Below are 18,218 nucleotides of genomic sequence, written 5' to 3'. Positions count from 1 at the left end.
ACAGCAGATGAGAAGAAAGCAACAGAAATAAAGGATGCAGGGTGAGCAGAGAGCTGCTCTGGTTCATCACCCTTTTACATCCAACACATAATGCTGCATCTGTGTGCTGGTAGCAAAGCCAATCAAGCAGATATAGTCTGTTGCTAAAGCCTTTCTCTCTTTCCTCTGGGGTTGTGACCCTCGTACGTTCCAGCACAGACGAGCTGGTTTGCAGAGATCTACCAGAGGAGCAGAGAGGGAAGCGAGCCTTCCCCACCCAGAGTTGCTGTCCTCAGATCTTCCTCTGCTCCAAACCACCCTTGCATAGAGCACATCGCATTTTCCTCCCCTTTTAAGGGCTGCATAAGGGAGCTGTTCCCAGCCACACTGCCAGTAGTTAATGTTTGCCAAATACTGATTAGGCAAGAAGTCAGTTCCCTGTTCTGCAGTGACATGGTATTGAAGCCATGAACTAGAAACATTTTGGTCCACCGGTGGAAGCCTAAATTATATAAGTGGAACGTATCTGAGCTTGGTAAGTGCTGAGTAGCTGTGCTAAAACCTTTCTCAGAAGTGAGTCAACAGTACCAAATTTTCCTCAAACATGGCAATGTTCACTTTAATCTGTTGTGACTTACAGCCTTATCTTAGTAGCTGTTTTCTTTAAATGCACAGTGAAAATTTAGCCATGCCTTTCTTCGCTATGATTATATTGAGATTGCTAATATGCGCTGGCCACCTCAGTATGAAAATCAGTAATCAAACTTCCTGGCAGCCACAGAAAATCCCTGGTTACTCAGCTAAGTGTTTTCATAGATGGCAGCTCGAAGTCCTGACTTTGGCAGGTGCTGAACACATGCATTTTCCACTGCCTTTAATTAAAGCACCAGTTATATTCACACACTTGAAAAATCACTCTTTAGATGACTTGCTCTTTTTCCACACTAGCTGCAGTATCAAGAATTGAAATCAAGAAGCCATGGGATTGGGAGCACAATGACAACCTACCCTCCTGCAAACAGAACACATTATCTTTTCACTCAAAACAACTTTTTGTTGCTTTTTTTCTGTATGTATCACAATGACTCATACACTTTCTAACATTTTTTTACTAAATCTATATAAGAAAACTCTCAGTCTTAAAAATAAAAATATCTTGTTTGCTTTGGTCTGGTACAGATAGTGCTTGCTCTAGGAAAAACAAATATAGAGAAGAGTCAGGTCCCCAACTCTAGAAGGTGTTTGTCCAGCAACTAAAGAAAGAGGGTATTCAAACACAGGGAATTTTTTTATGAGGAACCTGTACCATCTATTCAATTTTATTGCTACTCTTCATGTTATTTTTCCTCCCTTTGAAGAGAAGGTGCGTTTTCATTTAGAGTGGGTTTTAAATCTTACAAATAGCAGGAAGTCAATTCTCAGAATGCATCCAATTTATCTCTTGAGGAGAAATATGATTTACTTTTGTTTAGAAATGTCTGTTGAGAGGCTTACACAGTTGTGTGATGCTGCATCACTTTGCTATCATTTTGTCTTGCTTTGGCACTGAAAGATAACTTCACAAGGGCAAGGTAGAACACTTAAATCTCCAGAGCCCTACATATATAAGTACAGAGGGAGAGATACAACATACAGTCCACTCCTCAAAGGCAGGAAAAATGGCAAAATACATTATCCCTGGCATGGGATTTTTGCTGAGATGACTATCAAAGTTGTCTACAGTAGGTAGATGTGGGTGTGCACAAAAATGCACAAAATCAGTCTCTGGTTTTGAAAATAATGCTGATATTTGTGTGTTTCAAATTTTAGTACCAGTTTCTGAATGATTTCTGCAATGATCCAACTCTGCCTATTAGTCCTTTGAGAAGATCTTAAGCAAAAATTAAGAAGTAAAAGATACTGAAAAATATTTTTCAAGGTACATACAACTGTAATCAAAAAACTTAAAAATATTTTTAGCATCCATAAAGTGGCAAAACCAACATGCTAACTCAGATAGCCTTGAATTCACAAGATGGGTGTACTAGAGGCAACAGGACTGAGGTGCTTTATCATGCTAGGATTGAAAGCATGGGAACTACAACTAGGTATGAGATGCCAGTTCAGTTTCTGCTTCATATTCTGTGCTTGGCTAGCAGCAAGCACGCTTACTTTTTCCAAAAGCTAATTTGGGATAGTGTTTATGGCTTGTTTTTCCATGGCGTGTCCAGTATAAACTATAATGAATCCATCAGTGTATTTTAGGTGATCCACCAAACATCATTTTCCAACCGGGCATGGACTGAATGTGTAACGTGTGAAAAGTTTTGTCTCCCATTACCTGTGCACTGCACTGCAGAACCCTGTCAGCCAGCACTCACACGGCAAGCCAGAAGGAGAATTATTGGTTGCTCTCACCAGGCAGGGATTTGGGATCCCTGAAGCCAAGTTTCCACACCTCAAACACGCAAATTTTATGTTCTTAGACACCCACATGGAGTCTGGGAAGGGCCTTCAGCACACACAGAGCGAGCACAAGCACTGACCGCACAGCAGCACATGCAAAGTGTGTGCAGCTGCCTGGCCTCACTAAGGAACTGTTAAGATAGAGTTTCATTGAATTTAGATATTTTTTCTCCTAAGAACTAACCTTCTTGTTTCTCTCCAACCTTTACCAGCTCAGATTCTTGGCTGGGCTCGCTGATGCCGTACACATTGGCAGCCCGCACACGGAATTTGTACTCCCGGTCAGCCTGCAGGTCCTGCACGTTGAAAGAGGTGCTGCGGCAGGTGGTGAGGTCTGTCCATTTGTTGTCCACTGAGTTCCAGATCTCCACGGTGTAGGACTGCACTGCACTTCCACCATCATAGGAGGAGCCATACCAAGAGAGAGTGAGGGAGGAACTCCGTATGTCTGATGCACAAGGTGTGCCGGCAGGTGGGTCTGGCTTATCTGCAGAAACACAAGCAAAGCACCTTGAATGAAATTGTGAGGATGAGAGACGGAATTACCATTAGGCTATAACTGGCCCTAGCTAACAGCCCTTTTCTTTCCGTTCCTTTGCTCTGCTTCAGAGGTTTGTACTGTGGGAAGAAGGAGCAACTGGACCGCAGACAGATGTACATGAATTACTCAACAGGGATGCCAATCCCACATTGGCTTCAACATGGGTTGTTCAGTTCCGTGGGCATCTGGCTAAGCCATGCTGAAGCCTAATGCCCTTCACAGGCATCATTACAGAAAGTGGAGACTAAAACCAGTCACAGCTATGCCTGCAATCTCCCACAACAGTACAAACCACTCCTTGGTGATCTTCCTTAGAGGAATATCCCTGTAACAGTCCCATCACTGTGATGCTCTTTTTTCAGTTCCCTTCATCTGCTTCCACACTTCAGGGCTATTGATAACCTTTCACAGCCTCATAATGTGCCACTCATCCAAGTATACCTGGGTAGCAGACATACTAAAACCACTTTGTTGGCATGAAAACAAGACCTTGAAGGGTGACAACTTTGTCTGCTAACAATTTAGTGAACAACTTCACCTATCTGCAGTTTTCGGAAGCCTACTGCACTTTTTGGTAAGAAGGAATTCAATTTAGAGTACATCATTTCAATATTGAGAATTTCTTAATCTCATATGTGTTTTGGAAATTGTTGAGGAAGTGGAAGATAAAAACCTCTAGTTTTCCTCAGTTAGAGGCTTGCTCCTGCAGTCCTTATTTGCATTATGAGATCAAATATTACCAGAACCTGGAGTGCAGATGAGCAGCCAACTATGAAAACACCCGATAAAACACAAAAACCTTGCAGTTATACAACTTTTTCAAAGTTAAGTTTAATGATTAGTTATCAAAATTAATGTTCTTCTAAGACAGAAAAATGATGACTTTTTTAAAAAATTACTGATTTAGAAAATAATTGTGGGAGTTAAGCACTTCAAAAGACTTTAAAGGGAACAAATATCTTCCTTGGAAATAATCCTCTCAGAAATAATCTAGCAAAACCTACAAAATAATGATGATGTTGATCTGGATGAACTAGTGGCCAAAGGTTGAATGAGAAATCAAAGGATGGGATAAATGAGAGAAGATGAAAAGAGAAAGCCAGAAAGTGTGAGATCCTACAAACATTGGTTACACTGGACATGGACTGATAAAAATCTTGTCCCATTTTGCTCGTTAAAACTGCTAAAGGACATTATCACTTTCTCTTTAGGAAAGGCATAGCTGACAAAGCCACTTTCTCAGCAATAAAAACATCCAAATGCTGGAGAAAACTGTTGTGGACTTTGATCAAAGCCTTACTGTGGTAGACTATATCAGTTATCCCTCCATACTCATATTATTATTCCTAGGAAAATTGCTGAACAGACAGAAATAGCCACAGTTTCTCACAAACATGCCTTTAGTTCTTGGACAGAGAAACCTCTCCTCTGACTGCTGTGGTTTTCCTCATAGAGAGGGAAATTGGGATAGTCTAATCTGACAATTAAATATCAGTGCACTATTTGGAAGAATGCAAGTTTCGTTGCCCACTGTTTTCCCTTTAAAAAAAGGTTTTTAATTCCTTTTAGTTCAGTTGTGATGAAAAATAGATCTCCGTCCACAACTGAAACACATTAGAAGATATATAAATAGAACTTGTTAAGTATGAGGGAAAATACTGTGAGGGAGGAAGGGAGATGGACACTAAGTTTGCCACTGCATTCAGTAGAATGCCCAGGTGGAAGAAAAAGGGACTGCCAGAATCTAGGTTGTCCTTATTCATTTTGGCAACACTTAAAACACCGTTCCACTAGGAGTCATCATTATACAGTACATCTCTTACTAAACACGTGTCAGAGACCATATATCCTTAACCCCTGGAATGGCTTATTGGCCCTGCTTAGTTGTCACATTTTACTCACCTCATTTCTGGCAGAATAAAAGGGACTAATAAGCATGATTTTATAGTGTAGATATAATGAACTCAATGACAGAGGGGTTATATGGTTTGTCTATGATGAGAAAGAGAGATTGTAGCAAAAATGAGAACTGAATCTTCATCTCCTGGAGCCTGAACAGCAGTACCCCTCTTCCCCATACCAGTCCTGCCCCAGCCTCCTTGGAGCTGCAAGAAGTGAGAATTCAGTGCTCACACTGTTTTCAGTATCAGAACTCCTGTACCACACTACTCAGCCACCAGAAAGCTGGTTGCATGGTACACATGGATTGTATGATTTCAGTCAGACAGTGGTAACAGCCACCTTTTTTTTCACTACAGCTTATTACCCATGCAGACCTTGTTGGGAATGATGCTTAACCAGTCATCTGTCCTTTTCAGAATCTTTGCAGAAGAATATTCAGCTCTGTGTCTTGTTTCCCTCCTATATAACCATTACTTTATCATCTCAAGATGCAGATAGAACTTGAATAAGTATTATCCTAAATCCAAACAGAACTAGAGCAGTTCTGAGAGCAAGAGGAAAATACTTGGAAGAAAAAGCTAAGCCAGTAGTTCATCACCTTACAGAGGCATCTGTTCAGGATTGTCAGTGTAGTGGTTCTCTGACACCTTCTGTGCACACAGCTTGATCTGGATGGTATGTGTTGGCTTAAAAATAAAGTGTTAGGTTGATCTAATGCTCTGCACTAAATTTTATATTGAAGGACGAAAGTGTGCCTGTGTTTCGGTATTTGCAGAGCATGGTAGCCTGCTTCCTGTGCAGGACATGAAAATACATCTTCCATTGCTGACTTTCAACACACTTCTGTTTTCAAATGAAACTCTGGGCATGATTTATCAGTTTCCCAGGTCACAGTTACCTTAGTGACCTCTCTTTCCATGACTCACCTAGATAACTGCAATCCCTTTGGCCAGCAGTTTACAGAAGCAAGGTTTAGCTATGTGAGTATTGGAGAGAAAACATTCATGGCCAAGGGGACATCAGTGGCAAAGGAAATGTTACATGGCTTTAGACTAGTATGTGCTAGCCTTGGGAATATTTATACTTTCCTAATAAATTTTTTTCCAGTAGGCAAAGATGAAAACCTGCAACCCTGGTTGGGCTCTATAGAGCCAGAAAGATGCATGTTTTTGTTTGAAGTCTACCATGTGCCACTGCTTGCAGGTCTGTTCAGTGCAGAAATACTGGGTGGTAGCTGCTATGGGAGATCATAAACAGGAATGAAACCCTAATCTTTGCTCTTTATTAATATGACAGATGTATATGTACCATTTTACCATGCTTAAAAACTATTTGATATCAGGCTGGATGGTATTCTACAGCTCTGCACATTCAGAGAATCTGCAGATGGTCTCTCCATGTGCCTGTTTTGTTTCTCACAGTTTATTCTATGGGGATTTTAAAGGTTACCGTGTATTCATTGGTCTGTATTGAAAGCTAGAATATTTTGCCAAACTACATTCTCTTCTGGAATGTGAAACCTCTATCAGCACAATTAATTACTTCCAATAAAATTATCCTGTGGGTTGAGGAGGGATGTGGGAGACAAGCACAGTTCCCTATTCTCTGACTTTCCCATCTCCAATATTTCACTGCATGCCATGTACAGTCTTTGACACACACAGACATATTTCATACTTTGGCTTATGTTAGGAGGGCTTTATATTGGCTTTATCAGACCACAATTTTGTTCTTCCTGTTTTGGACCAAACCATAGCTATGAAACAACACGTAAACTAGAAGGAAGGGAGAGTATCAAAAAACACACTGCTCCTTGTGAACATTTCTATAGGAGAAGGAATTAATTTAAAATATTGAACTGTAACTTCAATTTCACTGTTATATGCAACAAAAGAAAACCACCATAAGATGTCTTAACTATGTGAAACTAGGGGTACTCCAGTCTTGGCTAACTTACAGCACACACATAATGCCTAAATTAAGATGTAGCTAAGCATTATGATATTCCAGATTGTCGTGGTCAAACTGGCTATATCCACATGGTCCTGTTGAACTTGATTAGAATCCTACAAACTCCAATGCCTTTGCAGCAGACAGTTCTTACACCTCTTTTACTAGGATGCCTGATCACCTCATTTGCCTAACAGTATGACTGCAGAGGCTAATGAGGTATTTGGAGGTTGGACAGTTAAATGCTAAGGGGGACTCAAGCACAAAGCTCCTCACATAATCTCTTTAGGAATATCAGTAGGGCTGCCCCAAGCTGGCTTCCAAAGCCTTGTGGCAGGCAAAGGAGATGGATAAGCAGCTAACTTGGCCTCAAGCCTCACTCAGGGACTATTCTGCACAGAGACTGCATTGAGTCACTGACTCAAGCAGCACAGAGGAGACAGCAGTAGCAACTCCTATGTGCCATAAGCCATGCAGAGAGGAGGAAGAGGGGAGTGGAGGTGACATGAAGGAGGTGCTTTCTTCCCTTTGTGCTCCAGCAAACTAGGCACGCTATTAAAAAACCCTACTTCTCAACAAAGGGAGGCATAAATTACCACTACCCCAGAGCAAGGAGGACAGATTCCAGTTTACTCTTTGTGGCATGTATTCCTTGGGGTAGATGATAAGGTCATGAACTGGCCTCACATGAAATGTATAAGTCACTTTTAAGACCACACCAGGATTGAAACACACACTTGTTATTTACTCCCAAATTGAATTCAGCTGCACTCCTTCCTCAGACAAGTTCTTGGAAATACTTTGGTAAACAGGTTTTGATATACAGCCTGGAGTAACCTTTAATTAACTTGTATTTGTGCACTCTGAGAAGCATAAAACATAAGCATGCCCAGCCTTTAAATCATTGCTATTTATCAGACAAATTTGACTTGATGTCCTTGCTTTTTTTTTTCAGTGGTGTATAACCCAAAATTCCTTCTGATAAGGAAAGGGATTTTCTCGCTTTCTGCATAGGAGGCAAACCCACAGCTCATCCAGGACACCCACATAACATGAAACTGTGCAATCTAGAGCTCACTGCCTTCTCCCCATGGCTCAGTTTACAGAGCCCTCGGAACATAAGAACCATTCCAAGAGACCAAAAAAGGCAGCAATCTCCTTATCTGAGTGCAGGGAAATGGAAATTGTTCTGCTACTTGATGTGAGGGTCGGGCTGAGCCAAAGATAGGGCTTGCTGTGCATTAAGAGCTTGGAGGGCCCTGGCCCTTAAGCAGTGATGTTGTTCCAGCAGAAAGCCTCTGAAAACTGAGAACAGCACAACCACAGCCTTTGAAAAGTGTTTTTTTTTTCTTTTATGAACAGAGACAGCACTGAAGCAGTGTCTCTGAAGTAGTTTTCTTTCTCTCTTCTCAAAATTGGTTTGTTTTCTTTCTAAATTCAGTTATCATATTACTGTATAATACTATTATTAGCTATTGTGATATTTGTCTGCCAGATAAAGAACAGACAGAAAGAAACAATTTAATTCCATCCCACAAGCTGTTTAGCCAGAGAAGGTATTTAATATGCTGCAAAAGCCAGTTGAACACTGTCCATGCCGACAGCACTGGCAAAGCTTTCATTTGAAATCCATCAGCAGGAGAAAAGCAAAACCATAAAAGGTCATAACTGAACTCGGCATTATCGCTGACAGGGCTCAGGGTCATGGCAGACCTCACTGCTTTCCTTGGAAAACTATGCCCTGTAGCTCTTTTTCCAAGGGAGAGGAGTGCTACAAGTCGATGTATTATTACCCCTTAACACCCTGTAACAAGCATTAACACCCTTCCACATGTCAGTGTACCACAGGTTTAGGATAAAATTTTACTAGAAAATGCCTGTGTTCTCTTGCAAAACAACACAAGAGAAACTGGAATGAGCAGAAATTCTCTCCTAATGAAACATGCTCCCCGGCAGAGCGGAGGACACAATGGTCAAAGTTCATTAGCTCAGAGTTTGAATTTCACACCTCCCCTGTAATATACACTGCAGACTGCTCTCACCACATTGCCCCTCCCGACAACTCTGACATAAAACTAAGTTATTTAAAGACTGCCCTTTTGAGACCTGTGGATAAAGTAGCTCACAAATACTGGTGGCCCAGAGCATCACTTTGTGCTGTTGGGGTAACTGAGGCATAAAAGAGTAAAATGACCTCGCCCAAGGACACACAGGAGAATGGAGCTGGGAATGAAACCAGAGCTCACCACTCCCACGCAAATGCCCTCAGCACAAGAACATCTCCTTCTGCCACAGGCCTAATGGAACAAACAAATATATAATGCATTCTCAGGAGCCTTTTTCTAAACCATCTGCTCCTGTGCCTGAATCAACAAGCTGTTCGGATTACTCATGTGCTACACATTAGGTATCTGGTTTGATAACTGATTGAATTAGAGCTCCCATACCTGTCCACTGAAAGGCAGAATAAATTTGTGGAGTTTCCCCAGTAGGACTACCAGCAGATTAGTCTCCACTGGAGTTCGGATCCTAGGAACCCTATGTTCATGTGCATGTTGTGATGAATCATTTTTTAGTAACTAAGACATTCCTAGCATTTAACAGCAGGTAAAACACAGGAATTTTGCTGTGAGGAATAATCATGATATTTCCTTTTTTTTGTTAGAAAAAAAGGTGAAGGTAAGTATCAGGCAAAAGTAGTTATGCAGGGAGTTCTACTGAAATTTCTCCTAACACAAATGACACTGAAACCAGATGGCCATTGAAGGAATAAACCTGGATTAGTTTACCAGCACTGATGCAAAGGACAACATAAGCTGGTTTTCCTCTACACATTGTTATCTTGCTGTGAAAATTTAATTTTGATACTGCTGCAGAGTTTTGCCACCAAGCATTAGTTACTATACTGTTGAACTACAACAGCAGCAATATAAGACACATCTTCCTTAATCGCCAGTCTAGTTACCCTTCAACCATAAAACCAGTGACATTAAATCCTCCAGCAATCCAGAGGAATTTAAAAGGTTGAAGGTTAGAGACTGAGTCCACCCACATATTCCTACAAAATTCACTGCATTCTTGACCCAACTGTAAACAGGGAATCACATGGATACTGCAAGATATAATTTGATGCTTCTCAAAAGAAGCAGCTTCAGAATCATTATGTTAGTACTTCTGAACTGCAGTATTCTCTGTCAAGTGTCTATGGTTGTTCCACTTCACTGTCTGCTTCACAGATGTCTGCACTTACTTGTCCAGAGAGGGAACAGTTTCTGACCACTGCTGGCTCCACTCAGGCTGAGCACTGAGCACTGAGCCAGATCTCTCAGGCACTCACACAAAATCCTTGTAGAGCCACTGTGAGCTGTTGGTTCTGCTGCCACATTTCCTTGTAATACAGTTTCGGGGCAAAGAACAAATGCTAATACAGCTTGCATATATGTGACTTGTTGAACGAGAACAAAGCCCTTCATACAAGCAATTAATAATCCTACCATTATGTTCAATGACTATTGGAGTTAGTGATGATCAGACCTTGTTCTCATTTAAAATTGTATTTTCTCATTTCTGCTTTGAAAGACTCTGCTCATACAGATTCTGCTAAAGGCATGGAAGTAACAGGTTCCTCACAGAAAGTAACTTCTCCATCCCAAGTCAAATAAGGAATGGAGCAGAGGCGCAGGCATTACTAAATTCTTGCTATACAGCTTGCATGCCTGTGTGCATCATCCCTGTATATGTGTTCTTGAATACTTGCTTTATCACTTTCCAACAGTGCATAAAGATGCAAAACACAGTATGTACACCAATGCTTAGAGTAATAAAAACTCATAACTATTAACTTTAGGCCTCTTGGGGTCTAGTGACACTGCTCTCTTTTTTTTTTTTTTTGCATATATCTACCATATAGCTTACTAATCACCATGATACTTTCATATATATATATGTATACACACACACACACACACACAATACCACACCAGGAACAATACAAATCTAAGGGATTTAGACAAACAAGGTTGATCAAAATCAGCTTCCAGGTAGGTAGTACATGTGTTTCTACTTCTATATCTAAGAAAGAAAAAGACATTGCTAATATCCAAAGTATTCACCAAACACTGATCATCAGAAAGCCCTTGTATATTAGTGACTCTTTGTTATAGTCTCCAGTATAAAAACCAAGTTCCTTTTTCACAAGTGGTTACAGATTGGGGTCTATCACATAGCTAAAATGTTCAGAATCATGAATTTGATGAATAGGTCCATATACATCCAATAAAAAGTATGAAAGGAGTGAATATTCCTTGCTGTCACTGTAGAGTGAGGGCTCTTCCTTGCTTAAATCATCCCTATCTTACACTAAGCTCATCAATGGCTCATTCAATAGCTTTGGCAACTCAAGTCCACTTTAATCTGACACAGTGTCTGCTGTAAATCATTAGCTCTGTCTCACATCAGACCATTTTGGTTTTGGAACAGACACATGATGCAAAATGTCCCTTGAGAGATCACTCAGCAAGGAAATAGCTTATTTAAGAGAGCTAATCATAACAATAGAGAAGAGCTCAGCATGCACATTTTGGGACTAGTCAAATCCTTCAAAAGAAGATGTTGCTTAACTTGAATATCTCACTTCTACTGCATGTCTCCCAGTATTATTAATGCTTATAAAGACAAAGTTAAACAATGAATCAGTGTAAAACTCAAGGCTCAGTCCTTGTGTCTGAGTGCTGTGTGCTCATCACCACACCATCAGTGAAAAAGTCTCCTCTAACTTATCTACATATCAGTGGTTTTGGTGTGTGGACTGCAAACAGCTCACACTGGAGGCTGAGTGTAATGGACACTTTGTTCATTGATACTCATTACAATTGCAAAGGAAAAAAATTCATTACAATAAAGTTGAATTTCTTTCAAGAGCATCTTTTTCCATGGCCCAAACTGATCAAATCATATATTATTCAAATGCTTTGTGTCAGAACCTCTGTGCAGTTCAATTAAGATTGTAGCTAAAGTCTGAGTCTGACAGTGCGAGCAGTTAAATTTATGACTTTAGGAGCCAAATTCAAAGGACTGCAGGGTATCTTTGTTTCCCTAAAAGTCATTATTAAAAATGATTTATAAAAATTGTACCCAGATAGAGTTTACAATCTAGGACTCAGGGTTTAAATCATAGCAGGATCATTTCTGATTTGAATCCTGGCAAATAAGCTCAATCCTTTGTCCCGTGGTTGGAGGTTAAATCAATAACATTATTTAATGGGGTTTTTTGTGAAGAAAGGTGTTTGACAACTGCAAGTATAAAACCAAGATCCAGGATGTTCTTAAACATCCTCAGGAAGGTCTTTAGACCTGCTCAAAGCAGGATCAGCTATAAGGTCAGATCAGATTGTTCAGATGCTTATCCAGTCTGAACTTGAATACCTCCAGGGATGGAGACTGCACAACTTTTCTGGGCAACCTGTTCCCTGGTATGTGTTACAGTCCAAATTTAATTTAAGAAATGCTTATTGGAGTCTTTCACATGAGAAGCTTGCCCATCAGCATGAAGGCTTTGCAAGTTGTAAGAGGTAATAATAAAAGAAATACTTCTTCATTAACATTTATTTCATTTTATATTTTAACAAATGTCTTTGATTTGCCAAACTTCAGAACAGCCAAGCCTGTTAGCTAGCTCTTTGAGAAACACAGGACTGGGTCAGCTCAGACACACTCCTCCAGAAAGCAGATGTTCTGTATTTGTAGTTTCCCTCAATACATTCAAGGCTCAGTTGTGGACTTTGGTCAGGCAGCAGCATTTTGAGCACTCAGCATACATCTGGATGTGCCTTTTACCGCTAAACTTACAGGGAGGCAGCTCACACAGAGTTTAGAGCCTTATTATAAGTAGCTGAGGCAGACAGAGCTGATCTCTAGCACCAGGACTTTCTCCACAAATGCTTGTTACGAATGCAGAGTCAGAGCAAGGCAGGCAAGTTTCTTCCCAGTACTTTGGATGGAGCAGAGAGAATGGACAGGCAGGAATTTAGGACTAAGAATGAGCTTTGATAGAGTCAGAAATCTCAGGTTCTGTATATTCAGAGAAACATATCTTCCCTATTTTGATTGGCAGGCTTTGGAGAAAAGTACTTTCCAACGTTCATGAACATTTAACACCTTTAAAGGTGCAAACAGTGTGAAGGATTTTGTCTCAGTAGTGCTATTTGAACCCACTTCCTACAAGGAAGACATTTTTACTCCCTTTTCCCACATTTTTGAGTACCCAGATGGAAAAGTCTGGCCTTAAAAATGCATGTGTAACAAACTAGGAGTCTTGAGGCCTTGTCATGCCTTCGGCAGTGCTGACATCAGCAAGATGTCTCACTGAAGAGATGGCAATTTTACAAGAGAATTTATTCTTTTTAGTTGGAAAGAGATAGCTTGTCATCAGCCAAAACACATGGCAAACTCCTGCACGTTGTAAGGATTATTCACCCAACTCTCCCAAAAGCATCTCTGGGAATCCCACTGTTCTCTGGCACATTTCTTAGGGAAGAGCAAAGCAGGAGGCTGAGATGTAGCTTTATAAGGTTATAGAATTCAAAGACTTTCCAACCAATTAACTCCAAAGGACATAAACCAGTGACTGTTATAATAGTGAGTCAAGGCTCACACAGTGACAAGATAACAGGAATTGTCGACCTAGTTCAGCTGAAATAATCCATCTTGCCCAATAACCTACTATAGTCAGCAGCCTACAGCAGTTGTCTAGGAAAGAGTGAAAAGAAGGGGCATGTAAAGAGCAATTAATCTCCTGCCATTCTTCTAGCTGCTAATCAGCTGTGTTGGGGCTTTGGAGCCAAATGCTGCACCCAAAACAATGTATACGATGATTACTCAAGGACCAGTTTTTCCTGGAGCTCATTTTTAACTGAGTTATACTTCTGACCTGCACAACCCACTGTTGGAAGAAGTAGTACAATTTATCTGTGCATCATGTGAAAATTACTGATTCTATTTTCTTCTATTCCTGAATTCTCTGGCACGTTGCTGGAATCTGCTTGATATTTATACTCATTCATTCAGTTATCTTTTAAGCCACAGACTGGATGAAAGAAATTAATTTAAATAATCAGGAGACCTTTATTGACAATATGTAGAGCAGTGTGCAACCAAGGGACATTCACTCTGTAGCAGTGGATATTGTACTTGAAAGTGTGATTCTACTGTTAAAGTTCACATGTTATTTACTGGATTTCTGGAACGAATTTCCAGTTCAACTTGGGTTAAATACATTTTGCCATTGATTTCATTGGAGTCAGGTACTCGTCTTTGGCCTTATACCCGTGTTTCTTCCCCTGCTCACAGTCCCCATGGCTGCCAGCACAGCAGAGCCAATGCAGTTACAAGTGGTGACTGGGATGCAGCCTTGCTGGTGGAACTATAATTCATCCAACTACCTGGGGGAGCTCTGCCCCACCTTATGTCATAAACCCCCCGCAGGCCACAGGTAACAGAACCCAGAGACAGACCCATCCCGTGGATCAATATTTTACACCAATCACCATTTTTGCTTGTAGAACTTCCCTAGATTTCCCTGGAAACTCTTTGCTGTGCAGCCACACCAAGGTGGGTTCATTAGCCCTTTCAGACCTAGATGTCACAGCTCTAGATTTTGGCTGATACTCCAGCTAGCTGGTCTAGAACCAGGCTGCAGGTTTATCTGCAAACATACTGCAGCCTACAACTATCTGCAGCTGTCCACACCCTGCTGCAACAAACCTGATAGCCTGGAAGGGTCATCTGACAAAGCTATTGGAAGCTTTAAGTTACATGTGGAAAAAATATAAAGCCCCTACATATGAAGAGCTTCATATTCCAACCAGAGCGGCTCTGTTCCCTGCTTTCTGTCACTGTAAAACAGCAGACAATTGTAGGAATTTAAATTAAAAGGACAAAATCTCCCTCCCCAAAGCAACAGGATGTTTTCAGTTGCACAGACTTTTAGAAACTACCTCAATCCTTCCTGAACTAACAGTTTTAAAATTGGCAGTTCAGCAAACATCTGGATGCTGCAAACACTAAATGGGAAAAACAAGTGGTATCTAACAAAAAATGGAGACAGGAGCTGTTTTTATCTTGTGGGTGGATTTTTATTTTTTTTTTTAAGTCTGAGCTATTTTTATCTTCGTCTGGAATTGGAAATTTTTCAAAATAAACACAGTATAGCCCTAATGAACTTGCTTATAGTCCTTATTACAATGTCACTGCCCAGTCCTGATATTTTTTGAAGTACTAGTTTTTTATTTTAGTGTTTTTAACTTATCTGATTATTTTATTTAATTTGTTGTGTAACTTTATATGCAATTCAAATGCAGAGTGATGTCTGAAGAATGAGTATATATATAAAACATTATCATGGACTTACCAACAACTGTAAGGTTGACTTGTGCTTGTCTACTGCCAAGTTTGTTCTCTACAACTAGAGTGTAACATCCACAGTGTTCCTGCTTTGTCGATGATATTGTTAGCTTGCTGCTGTTTTCATCATTCTCAATTTTAATATATTCATTTTCTTTAATCTGCCAAATAAAAAAAAAGTTATAAATATCTTCATATCTGAAAGAGCTCAAAATATTATCATATTTAACATTATCTGCAGATAACTTTATCACAGAAGTGAAAAAGTTCAGGAGTGAAAAGTGCAGCTGCTAAACCACGCAATCAACACAAAGCATCTAGAAATGCAGGGGAACTTTATAATGACTCCAGTCCTGCAAAGGCAATAGGGAGCATTGTTGTTACTGGAACCCCACTAAAGACCAGGAGTTTCACTTTTCTAACTTCTCTTTGACAAGCTGAAAGTGGAAACTGTGTAATTGTCAAAAGAACAAAGTTTGGTCTCACGTATCTCACAGAAAGCACAGTGGACCAAGGGTTTAGCCCCAGTTCATTTGCCATTCCACTACAGAGGCCGAAGGTGCAAATCATCCATGGCTGTGACTTTTGCCCTCTTGTCTTAACCAGCCTTATTCTGTACTTCCACATAAACCAGAGCACACAGTTTCTTGGGTTTGAACAGTTAAAGATGATGTTGACTGAAATGGAGATGTAATGCTGCAGCTGTGCAGAGAGACATTCAAAGAGCAGAATGAGCTTCCCTATAGCACTTTTATTTTCTGCAGAAGCGAAAATCAAAATCTCTGCTGAATACCATGGGCATATTATGAACCAGTTTTTAATTGAAACAGAGCTATCATAGCATAAATGGCCAAGGTGACTTAGATTTTAATCAGTATTAGCTTGAGACATGACAGATTATTTAAAAAGCTCATAATGCTACACTGCAATTAGAGAAGCTGTACACTGTGTTCTTATGAAACAGACAACATAATGTCAATGCCCTTCTTCCTCCCACCACTTCCTTCTTAGATAAGTGACTCTTCCAAGTCATTCTCAGAATTTCATTAAAAATGAAGACTATTTAGTTTGCCTTATCTTGTCTCATATATCCAGAGAACAGAAATTAAAAGTTTAAGAGCAGGACTTTCCCTGCTCTTTCCTCAACTGAGATACTACACATGCACTGCCATATGCCCCAAAGTAACCCGAGAAAGATTCTCCTACAATAACTCAGACAGAAAATTAACAAACGGGATTATGTAGCATTACAGTTTAAATTATACTGAAAGTTGCTCTGCTCTGGCCCCATACTTGTGAGATTCTAAACTCCTTATGTTTTGCTTCATTGGAATCAACCAAAGGGTAACAGTAGAACTAGATCTGTGTTATTCAGAGAAAGCCCTGAAAGGATGCTCAGCGGCTTGCATCGGTTATGGGGAACATGAAGCTGGATCCCTGTGTTCCCTGGCTTTGAAAGGCTTTCCCCTCTTCAGCTGAGCACAGTTCCAGCATCCCTCCACTACACTGCTACCACGTACAACAGCATGGGTCACAAATTTGTGACATTCCCTTTCTTCATGCGAAAGGCATTTGCCTGGAATATTCCTGTGAGTGGCTCTCTTGCACCTGAGGGAATATGAGGAAAGAATGTGGAGAGGACAAGTTCCTTGGCACACTGCAGCAAACAGTGGAAGGGCTGAAATCACAACTCACCTCCTCCTGGGTCTGCTCAAATAATGAGTATGAATAACCCCCAGTAAATTGTTAAAACACTTGGTTGATTTTCACTTTTAGGATTGGGAATGGAACAGAGTTGAAATCAACCACACTTATAGAAGAGGAAGAAATCCAAGCCTAAAACAATATGTGGTGAAGTATAAGAGAAAAACAAAGCAAAATAATGGTGCAGCACAGGACATAGTAACTGGCTCCCCATTTAAAGTAATAAATGAGAGACTGCTGCCCTCACTTGTCCTCCTACAGTTTTTAGTAGCCTTCCTGAAGTTTTTTTTCATTTTCTATCTTATTTACCATAATGAACCATATAAAAATTTTAATGTAATTTTAATGTATGTTTTTGCAATACTTTGTCTCATAGTGAATAGCTAAAAAGAAAGTATAAAGATGGTAAAAATAGAATTTTACAAAGCAAAAAATATGTCGAATCACAGATTATGGATCTAATATGGGCAATAGGAGCTGCTAGTCTCTGTTATCATATAGCTCTTGTATATAAAAAAGGCCTTCAAATCTATGTAAATAAGATTATGGTATTCAAAAATTAACTCAGAATTCTGCACAAACCAGAAACTTACTTTTGAGGGTACATTTTACCTAAATGTTAAGATAGCGTTTAGCAAAACCGTACACTGAATGTCACTGGAGCTTCTGAGACCTATTTTTTGTGGAAAGAAGTAGTTAACTACAGAAGAAGTAATAGTCTTGAATAGTAGTAGTCTTGAAGCTAAAGAATTTTAAGAAAATATAGGAGTTCAGGAAAAAAATCCACCCTTTTCCCTAAAGTAAGAGGTTATTTGGAGTTAGGAAGGATGGACTCTGGAATACCCTTTGCACTAGCAAACTGTTTTGAATTCTTTCAGTTAAATGCTGACACATCTGGATTTAAAGTCTAAACTTCCTTCTAGGAGGAGATGTTTTTATTTATGCTCTATAGAGTGCATAACAAGTTCAGAATAAAGTAAACAGAATAGCAGCTCCAGTACATATTTATACTTGCTCTGTCCTAACATGACACTTCATCTTCCAGTTTGAACTTGCATATTGGTTTATTTAATTTAAAGTGGTTTGATTCTAAGTTGTTTCATTATAGCAACTCGCTTCAGGAGCTGTCCTTACGGACACTTGTATTATAGTTTAAGTATATTAATTCAACTAGAAGGAACTTTAAACCCAGAGTGTGAGGGCACTCATGCCATGGATTGCTGTTGTGCCTTGTACGGTGATATTTGTGTTGTCATACAATTCACTCAAGCTTTTTATATGGCATTTTGCCCCTCTG

At 40.0% G+C, this 18,218-nt stretch overlaps 1 protein-coding gene across 3 annotated transcripts in view; it reads right to left on the bottom strand.

Annotated features, from left to right (window-relative positions):
* Positions 1 to 18,218, bottom strand: part of MYLK (myosin light chain kinase) — a 190,220-nt gene that overhangs the window by 28,424 nt on the left and 143,578 nt on the right. For all 3 annotated transcript variants that reach the window (XM_029959831.1, XM_029959830.1, XM_029959832.1), the window contains exons 21-22: positions 15,225 to 15,378; positions 2,609 to 2,911 (exon numbers count right to left, since the gene is read on the bottom strand). In XM_029959831.1, coding sequence (XP_029815691.1) covers positions 2,609 to 2,911; positions 15,225 to 15,378 — 457 coding nt within the window. The remainder of the gene's footprint in view (positions 1 to 2,608; positions 2,912 to 15,224; positions 15,379 to 18,218) is intronic.

This window comes from Manacus vitellinus, unplaced genomic scaffold (assembly GCF_001715985.3).
Source record: "Manacus vitellinus isolate BGI_N305 unplaced genomic scaffold, ASM171598v3 scaffold_22_pilon, whole genome shotgun sequence".
In the NCBI taxonomy this organism is placed as follows: domain Eukaryota; kingdom Metazoa; phylum Chordata; class Aves; order Passeriformes; family Pipridae; genus Manacus; species Manacus vitellinus.
This window is presented reverse-complemented; position numbering and strand designations above follow the sequence as displayed.